The sequence below is a fragment of the Echinops telfairi genome, unplaced genomic scaffold (assembly GCF_000313985.2).
Source record: "Echinops telfairi isolate 266 unplaced genomic scaffold, ASM31398v2 ScPeMD7_23;HRSCAF=83, whole genome shotgun sequence".
Classification (NCBI taxonomy): Eukaryota; Metazoa; Chordata; class Mammalia; order Afrosoricida; family Tenrecidae; genus Echinops; species Echinops telfairi.
This window is the reverse complement of record NW_022103920.1, coordinates 88,623,386-88,633,008: the sequence shown is the minus strand read 5'-3', so window position 1 is coordinate 88,633,008 and position 9,623 is coordinate 88,623,386. Positions and strand designations below refer to the sequence as shown.

General features: G+C 52.3%; 1 protein-coding gene across 9 annotated transcripts in view; it reads right to left on the bottom strand.

Moving 5' to 3' along the window:
• The window catches only part of ADCYAP1R1 (ADCYAP receptor type I), a 66,769-nt gene that overhangs the window by 21,093 nt on the left and 36,053 nt on the right, over positions 1-9,623 (bottom strand). For all 9 annotated transcript variants that reach the window (XM_045289031.1, XM_045289030.1, XM_045289033.1 and 6 more), the window contains 6 exons: positions 4,848-4,957; positions 4,065-4,162; positions 3,487-3,619; positions 1,956-2,109; positions 1,523-1,583; positions 805-874 (listed from right to left, as the gene is read on the bottom strand). In XM_045289031.1, coding sequence (XP_045144966.1) covers positions 805-874; positions 1,523-1,583; positions 1,956-2,109; positions 3,487-3,619; positions 4,065-4,162; positions 4,848-4,957 — 626 coding nt within the window. The remainder of the gene's footprint in view (positions 1-804; positions 875-1,522; positions 1,584-1,955; positions 2,110-3,486; positions 3,620-4,064; positions 4,163-4,847; positions 4,958-9,623) is intronic.

Genomic DNA, 9,623 nt, shown 5'->3' with positions numbered 1-9,623 from the left:
GAACTTGACAATCCAGTAGCTGGCCTTCCTCAACGGCTAACACAAGGTCAGCTAACACCAGCTGCTCTGTGGGAGAGAGACAAGGCTTTCTACCTTCTAAAGAATTAGTCTCCGAAACCCATAGGGGTGGGTCTACTCTGCCCTATAGGATCACTGAGTCAGAAGCAACTCGATGGCTGTGGGGGGTTGGTTTTTGTTTGTTGTATAGGAGACTGGGCAGAATTTAAGATGCTATTCCAGGTGAGGGTTATCAAGTGATTCGTGATTGGCTGGTAACCTGAAGGTGGCGAGTTTGAACCCACCCAGTGGTGGCAAGAAAGAGAGAACGTGTTGTCGCCACCAGTTAGCATCAACTGGATTTCGACATGGAGACATGGAAACAGGCATGATGGCGAGGTGGTCATCCTCAAACAGTTTTCCCAAAGAAACAAAAGACCCAACAACACGATCTCCTGGAATGGAGTCCGTGCAGACTCAGAGAGCCGATCTAAGGTTTCTGAGGTTTGGTAAAGCTTGATGGAAGCAGACAGCCTCGTCTTTCTCGTGGGAAGCAGCGGGTGGGTTTGAACCCCAAGACCTTGTGGTTAGCAGTGCAGCGTTTTACCTGACAGGGCCACAAGGGCTCCTTAGAAAGTAACATTACAGGCATACCCCCTTTGACCCGCAATCCCTCTTCTAGAGATGAACCCAAGTGATGCAAACGAAATCTTCTCAAAACTGTGCGCAATAATATTCCTGGCAGCCGACCCCATAATGAGGACAAATGGAATGAGGGGTATGTCTCCCCATCCCAAGGACACTCACCATGATGGAACCAACCACAGGCCCTTTGATCACCCACCACAGAGCCGTATTGTCATTCATGTCCCAGCAGCTGAAAGATGGGCAAACAGAGGGGTGCACAGACAGGGTGAAGTGAGGTCATGTCCAGGGGCTGAGGAACCCACAGGCTAATGCACCCGACTCCCTGAGCTCCCTGGGTGGGTGGGGGTTGGGAAGTGGGAGCAGCGAGCTGGCTGGAAGGAGAGCTCTTGGGCAACGGCAGCTGAGCCTGACCCTACCTTATCAGGTGTCCTGGACCTGAGCCTCGGTCTTCCCCTCTGCCTCCCTGGCAAGCCATCCCTAACTGCCCACTCATGCAATCAACGGAGCGAAAGAACAGGGCCTGGAGCCCAAAGCAGGGGTCACCGTGGGCTCCTGGGAAAGGACTTTGTTTTTTCTGAGACCTAGGGCTCACCGGGGCTGACCTCACCCTCCACAGTCTTCTTCCTCTTTTGAAAAGGAAAAGAGCCAGTCCAACCTGGGCCCTAGAAGGAGGGAGGGGCCCCGAAGCCTTGCACTTTCTGTCACTGAGTTCCAGAAGATGTCTGGGTGGGTCAACCTGAGAAAGGGTTAGGGGTCCAGGCTGGGCCCACCGGTGGATGGTTTGTTTGGGGCTGTTCTCCTAAAATCAGGTCAACAACGGAGAATTCCTCTGGAAGAATCCCTCTGCGCCTGCCTTCGTGCACATAGGTGTACTCACCCTGAATCATCGAAGTAGAACCTCAGCACAGCCCACACCGTCACACACACAGTGGGGGTCCCTGGCAGAACAAGGAAAGTAGACTCAAATAGCAGGAAAACCAACGTGGTTGAGTGTACCCCTCTGACTTGGTCGCCGGGGAGCCACTGACCCCCTTCCGTCTTGGGACTCTGATGGATGGGGACATGCCTCCTACTCAGACCCAGCGCTTCTGAGGACCCTCACTATCCCTCAGACGCAGCTCCAGGGACTCTATGTCCCCCCTTAGGGCCAACCTCGCCTCTCCGGTGGGCTGTAGGCCATCTCTGCTCCCTCAGACAGGGGTGTCCTCAAGGGTAGAAAGAGCAAAGGGGGGGGGGGGCACAGGACCCAGCAGCCTACCCCAGCCCCTGGCCCTGAGGCCTGAGTCTGCCTGACATCAGGCATGACCTACCCCAGCCAATAATGGTGTACCAGTAGAAGTATCTTCTCTCCGGGAAGAAGGTCTCCACCAGCAGGGTGAAGAGGTACAGGCCCTCGATGAACAGCCAGAAGTAGTTGGACACCACGCAGTAGTGGAAGAAAACCATGATGGCCTTGCACTCCACCTGCCCGGAGAGCCTCCAGGTCAGCCCCAGGAAACCCAGCCCCTGGGCTTCAGCGCTGCCATAGGAGGGCTAGACCAGCGGTTCTCAGCTTGTGGGTCTCGACCCCTTTGGGGGTCGCCCGATTCATAACAGTAGCAAAATGACAGTGATGAAGTAGCAACGAAAATAATGTTATGGTTGGGGGGGTCACCACCACATGAGGCACTGTATGAAAGGGTCGCGGCTTGAGGAAGGTTGAGAACCACTGGGCTAAAGGATCCAAAGGTTCTAAGGGTCACACCCTCCTTGGGTGTGAAGACTTGAACATTTCAACATCCCGTGATCCTGTGAGTTGAAGCCCCCCAGGGAAGCACAACGAAATGCATCAGAGAAGGCACAAAAGTAAGAGGACAACCCAGCTCCCTCCCTGTCTCCCCCCACTCTCCCTGGGGGAGGCGAGGAGGGACAGAAGTCGTGTGATGGCCTGCAGGACGGGGTCTCTGGGAAAAAGAGGATCCAGCCAGCACGGTGGTAGAAGACACCCCAGGCCTCTCATGGATCAAAAACCAAAAGAACCAACACATGGCTGTCAGGTTGATGTCAACTCATAGCCGTGTGCCCACCCAGAGTTCCGAGCCTTCTAGGATGTTCCTTCTACCCTACCACATCCCAGCCCATCCACTCTGTGCAACCCCTCCTCTGAGGGATCAGGGGACGGGGTGGCCTGAAAAATCCCAAGCTAGTCAGCACTCCAGCACCCACATGGCCTAGTGATGTGACCAGGAACCCAAACAAGCCCTCTCCGGGAGTCTGCTCCTCTTTGAACTTGACAATCCAGTAGCTGGCCTTCCTCAACTGTTCTGCCAAGAACAACACACACCAGAGAGGAAGAAGTGGACGCCAGGTGGCTGGAGCCGGTGTCACGTCAGTAACTCTACAGGAGTGTCCGGGTGGCACAGTGGTTAAGGGATCCAGCTGCTTACTGAAAGGCTGACCCTTCGAGCCCACCCAGAGACTCCTTGGAAGAAACTCGTGGCTATTTCCTCGACCAGCCCTCGAGAACCCCGAGCGAGCACAGTTCGGCTCTGACACATACAGGGTGACCAGGAGTCAGAACTGACAGGCAGGTAACCGGTGTGGTGTCTCACAGCTTCCTGGGTGACTCAGGGCTTCCCTGTAAATGGTGTGTGTGTGTGTGTGTGTGTGTGTGTGTGTGTGTGTGTGTGTGTGCATTGCCTTACTCTTCATAGAAATGCTAGTAGGGTGAGGGGCAGGCAGAGGGGTCTTGTCCCGGTGGCAAGTTGAGAAGCCTTCCCACCAACACACACGCATACACACACACACTGGCTGGCCTCTGTCCGGGGCCCTCATGCCTGCCCGTGGGCTCAGCTCACTCACAGTGGAGATGAAACAGTGGTTGTTGTCCTGCTCCGCGTACAGGATCCAGTCCTTGATGAAGACAGAGATGGCCCTCAGCATGAACGACACGAACAGGTTCATGTGGATGAAATTCCGGGTGCAGTGCAGCTTCCTGAATGAAGCAGCCAATCCAGATGCACTTCAGAGTCTCCCCTCGGGGGCCAACACCTTGGCTTTGTCACATGGGGGCCCACTAACTAGACCACCCCCTCTTCCCCCTCTCTAGGTCCTTACCCACTCCGAGGCCCCCCGCCATCGAACCCCACAGCTCCATGAGGTCATACGCCCTCCCTCCTGTGGCCTCTCTGGGGAGGATCCTAGGTCTCCTTGCCCAGGTTCTTGCAATGGGGCCCCAGACCAGTCAGTTGTCCTCTCGGGGGTCAAGTTTCTCATCTGTCATTCCAGGGGTTGGGGAAACACCTTCCAAGGGAACTTTCAGGGCTAATGCCAAGGGGGACAAGTTGAGTGGCGGGACTGAACAAGGCCTCTGAGACCTTGGCCAGCAACTCTGAGCAGGGGTGGGGCTGGGGGAGAAGCCATACTGGTGGGAGTCTCACCGGAAGCGACACAAGATGACCATGGCCGTGGTGAGGGTGACAAGGGATGTGCTATAGCCAACGGTGTAGAGGGCTTTCACCGACAGGTAGTAGTAGTCCTGCAATGGGAAGCAAGATATGTGAGGCTCCACGTGGTGCCTTGCATGGGCCAGTCCACTGAGTCCCCCCTTGGAACCACACCCAGTCCCCAAAACCAAGACCTGGTCCCATCAGTCCACCATCCATCTCCTCCTCCCACTTTCACCTCCCCTGAATCCCCATCAGTGTTTCCAGCCCCACCTGATGCACACACACGCACACACACACACCCTGCACTGACCCACTTATTCCTCTCGCTGGGCAGTAACAGACATGCAGCTCTGTTTAATGCAAGGGTGCTATTTCAGTATGGCAAGGGGACTAACCAATCAGAACAGACACTAGTCTCAGCACTGGAGAAGGGTACCAGGAGGTCCTCTGCTGGGCACAGCATAAACTCTTAAATTGCCTGGTCACTTGGAGGCCAGGTGTCCTGGTTGCTGATGGGGGGCACAGGGTGGGGCAGTGGTTTGAGGGGCTTGGGGACATACCCACTGGTTCTCAGCCCCGGCTGAACGAATGAATGCCCTGATCTTAGTGCACTGGCTTGGACACAAGGCAGACACTAAGGAATGTTGGTTGAATTGTACACCCTGCTCAGAGAACTGAGTTTGCTATAAGTCCACCAGCAGCCAAGGTCCTCGGGGAAATGCTCCCCACCCTGGCCTTCAGCCCTGCTCCCCACCTGGCAGGGCAGACACTCACCTGGTCCCCAGTCTCGTATTCATACTCAGCAAACCCACAAGCATCGAAGTAGTGAGGGAAGGGCTCTGACCAGCCCTCTTCCGTGCAGTTCCGGCTCACCACCCCTGTGTCTAGAGTGAGCAGAGGAGCCGGTGAGACACCAAGGGGCTTCAAAGGGCCCTAGCAAATTGCTTCTTTAGTGGAAATTCCTGGAAACCCATGTGCCCACCTAGGAAGCTTGGGAACTGAGGGTTGGAGAACTCCTCCACGGTCTGGGAGAATTAGTGGTTACTGATGGTCTAAAGTGTGTGAACTCAGCTCTTATTGAGGGCAGGTGAGGGGAACACTGAGCTCTTCGCCCAGGGTAAGAAGACTGAGTCAGCATCCATCCTGTATCCTGCCAATGCCTGCCTGCCTGCCGGGGAAAGGCCTCAGCCCTGGGATCCCAGCACGGAGAGGCTTCCAGGCCAGGAAACCCGACTCCTCCAGGGATGCTCCTTCAGAAGATGCAGGAGCAATCCCTGGGATCTTCTCCGGGACTGCGGGCTGCTGTCCTCCTCACACCTCATGAGCCACAGCTCCTGGAGATGGAGCTCTGGGCCTTACAGCTGTAGCAATACCCTTATCGCTGGGACAGACCAAGGAGGACTGGCCTTCTTGATCTTGGCACCAGACCTCCACTAACCTAGCAGGAGATCTGATTAAGCAATCTAGTTAAGTTTTTAAAAAAAATTAAATAACAAAGAAAGGTTGTGTCTTTCAGGCTAGTGGGATCTGTTTTCTGTCACGACATTCTCTAATGTTTGTTTTGCTTTTTGTTTTGTTTTTTTAATCGACTCTACAGGCAATGTTGTGGTTCTCCCAAGGGAGTGGGGAAGTCAAGGCTACTAAGGGTCATTTACTGGCTGCAGAGGGAACTCTGGGCTGCTTCTCCACAGCCTTCAGCTGTGTTAGCGTTGTATGACTGTCAATTGCAGTGGGGCACAGATGTCCACGGAGGATGGGGAGCAGGCACCTGACCCCACTCCAGCTTCTAAGAAGTCTGCCTGGTGTACGAGGAGGGGGCATATGCTCACTTTATAAACAGACACACGGAGATGGTTCTCCTTGGCATGAGTCACCAGTGCTACTTGCTACCGATTCACGCAGCATGAAAGTGCTTCATGGGGTCGTCAGGCTGTGACCTCTCAGAAACAGATCTCCAAGCCAATCTTCAAAGGCATCTTTGCGTAGATCCAAGTGTCCATCCTTGTCAGCTAGTGGTCAAGTCCTCAACCCTTCACACGGCCCAGGGGTGATCCTCTCCTTCATGCTGTGGTTAGGTGGCATCTCGTCAGTTCCAGCTCGTGGGGGCTCCGCATACGACAGACTGAACCCCTACCACATTTCTGTATTTGTGCTCACTCTTGATCCATCTCCCCGAGGACGTGGACCCTCCTATCAAGCATGATGTTCTTCTCCCTGATAGCATGTCCAAAGTACATGGGATGAATTCTCACCATCCTTGCTTCTAGGGGGCCTTCTGGCTGTACTTCTCCCAAGACAGATTTATGTGTGCCTCGGGCAGTCCGCGCCACATTCCATATTCCTCGACAGCACCGTCATTCAAAAGCATCAAGTCTTCCTGATTCGTTGCCTCACTTTTACCTGCATAGAAGGAAACTGAAAACATCATGGCCCGGGTCAGGCACACCTGAGTCCTCTCAGTCGAATCTTTGCCTTTTAACGGTTTAAGGAAAGGAGATCTTGTTGATGGCAGATGTGCCCAGTGCACATTGTCACTTCATATTTTGACGGGAGCTGCTTCCATGGACATTGGTGGTGTACTCGAGTAAAAGGGAATTCCCTGACGTCAATCTTTTCTCTATTGATTGTGATGTTACTTATTGGTCCCGATTTTTGTCTTCCTATGCTGCGGTGTAATCCCTACTGAAGGCTGTCATCTTTGATCTGCATTGGTAAATGCTTCAAGTTCTTTTGGTTTTCATCAAGCAAAAGTTATGTCATTTGCTGTCTTCTGCTAACCCTGATGCGCCTTTCTTCTCCACATTGTCCAGAGTCTGGGACAATTTTCACAGTAGATAGATTATGGTGAAAGCACACCATTGTGAACTACAGCCCCGATGTACACCGGACTTTAAAAACAAACAAACAATTGGTTTTCTAACTCCAGGTTTTTGCAATTTCATTATAATACTTGACGTTTTCCTCTCAAGCGGACCTTTGAACTCTTCTGTTTGGTTCTTTTACTTCCTCATTTCTCTCGTTTGCTGGAGTTATGTTAGAGTCAAGAACAAGTTTCAAAGTTTGTCTGACGTTCACTTTGGTCTATCCTTTCATGTTTCTTTAATGGCCTTTTGTTTTTTTCAGGCATGATGTCTTTGATATCACATTACTAGGTCAAAAATATTCTTGAAATGGTCTCCAAATTCAAGTGAGAGAGATAGACTCATGACCATGCCTTCGATCACTCCCATTTGCTTTTTCTTCAGCTTCAACTTGAACTTGAGTATGAGCGCGTGGTGGTCTGTTCCAGTCAGCTCTGCATCATTTCCCCCACAGATGCGTTCCATGCTATTCCCAGGTCCATCTGGCTGTTCACGTTGTTGAAAACAACAGTGTTTGCAGCGGATGGCTTCAGAGTAGCTTGAAGTGAATTTCTTTGCAGTGAATATATGAGTCGCTGTACATTACACTTGCATTGGATGGAATTTGACTGAATCGTAAGTCACTGGAATTGCAAAATTCTATCATTCAATCCCCAGCATGGTTTCTATCACCAAGGTCATGTTTTCCAACTGCAGATGCTTCCTTGTTCTCAACGTTCCCCTTCTCATCAGCAGACCGCGGTTGCACGTTTGATGGGTTTGAGACTGCATGAGTTGTTAAAGCCAGTCTGTTTATCTTGGGCACCAGTGTTGCTGGGCACATTTGAATAACAGTCGTGTTGACTGAGTTCCCTTCCTTGTAGGGGGATGGATACTATCGCCGACAAGGTTGTACTTCAGGAGAGCTCATGAAATGTTCGTTTTGATGATGGACGTGATGCCATCAATGTGTCCTACCTAGCATAGTAAACCATGTATGTTTGTGTGATTCCAAACGGCAGTCAGTATCAACCCATGTCAGCTCAGGAATGCCTGGGATACTGATCTTTAGGTGTCCCGTGTCATATTTGACAATTTCCAATTTCCCTAGCTTCATATTTCATGCATTCCACATTTGAGTTTGCAATGGACATATGTAGCTCTTTCCTCTCCTTTTGAGCCCTCAGTAAGTGAGTTCCCAAAGCCACATCACAAAGATCGGCTCTACTTTAAAGGGGCAGCTCTTCCCAGTCGGACTGTGAGGACCTTCCACTGAAGGGGCTCATCGTCTGGCACAATATCAGACACTGTCCCTGGCCAATGTTTCTTAAAAGTAGGCTGCCTGATCCTTCCTAAACTGTCTTAGGCAGAAGGTCCCCAGAAACCTGCCCACCATGAGTGACGCTGGTCTTTGAATGACCGGGGTCTACCTTGAAACATCACAGCAAGAAGCCGGCGACTACAATACACCTGCACAGCACAACAAACTGACAGACAAGTGGTGGCTCCCTTTCCTAAGACACACACAAAAGAAACACCACCCCCAAACCAACTTGCCATAGGGTGCCGATTCCAACACACAGGGACCCCAGGAGTTGCAAATAGAACCATGCCTTTGTTTTGTGTTGTTTTTATGACTAACAACAGACACTTAGTCCAGAGGCCCTCATACCACTCAGAATTTTACGTACAGCAAGAAACATTAGGGGGAAAGGAGATGTTCCCCCCAGTTGCTGGGCAGAATTATCCTTTCTGTGGCCAAGAACCATCTTCAGGGAGCCGGGAAGGAAAGAGGCTTGGGCAGAGGCAGAGGGCAAAGGAGGAGATCCCTCCACGTTTCCAACCAGTGTGCCCTCACTGCGTAAAGCTGGAAGGTCTGAGGCCAGTTCTCTGTAGCCGAGAAAGCCAGAAGCACGGGCCTAGGATCTTTGGATGCAGCAAAGGAGGAGTGGGATGATCCCACGCAGTTTTGCTCAAAAGGAGCCCAGAGCAGAAGCCCATCTCCGGCCTCCCTTCCCCCATCCCGAGTTCTCTGACGAAGGAGGTGCGTGTTTGGCAGGCTCAGTGAGAGCCAGGCACAGAAGCTCCGACAGCTTTCAGCGCAGCCTGACTCAGGCTTCCCCTGGCAACCTCCTGCCTAGTCCTACTCCTTTGAGAAGCTCTGAATGCCCTGGCGGCATCACTGCTTCAGCCAAGCCCATCCCTTCCCCGGCCTCCTTGCCTCTTTACTGCGCCTCCAAGAGGGTGGTGGGAAGTGGAGAGGAGGCTGCTTGGAAACACAAGAACAAAAGTGTCCTAGGGATAAAAGCCACTGCCTTTCTATTTCTTTCCTTCCTTCGGGCTGTATTCTTTTTTTCCTCATGCAAGCCGTGTGGGCTCTGAAAATGTATAAAGTGTTTTGTTCGGCACTGTTCCGTGAATTTGCACCTCTATTGTTCCGACACAAACCTCCAGCACACGGAGTGCTCTCCAGATTGTCAAAACCCCCGCAGTGGTCGTGCTGAATCCCTGAGAACTACCTGGGCCATTCTGCTCCAGCAGCTTTGCAGGGGAAAGTACAGAGTCTTAGGGCAGTGCTTCCTAAAGGGTGGCTTCCTCTAAGGCAGTGGCTCTCAACCTTCCTAATGCCGTGACACTTTAATACAGTTCCTCATGTTGTGGTGACCCCATATGTGGGTGTATCTGCATGTGGGTGGACCCACCTGGAGAC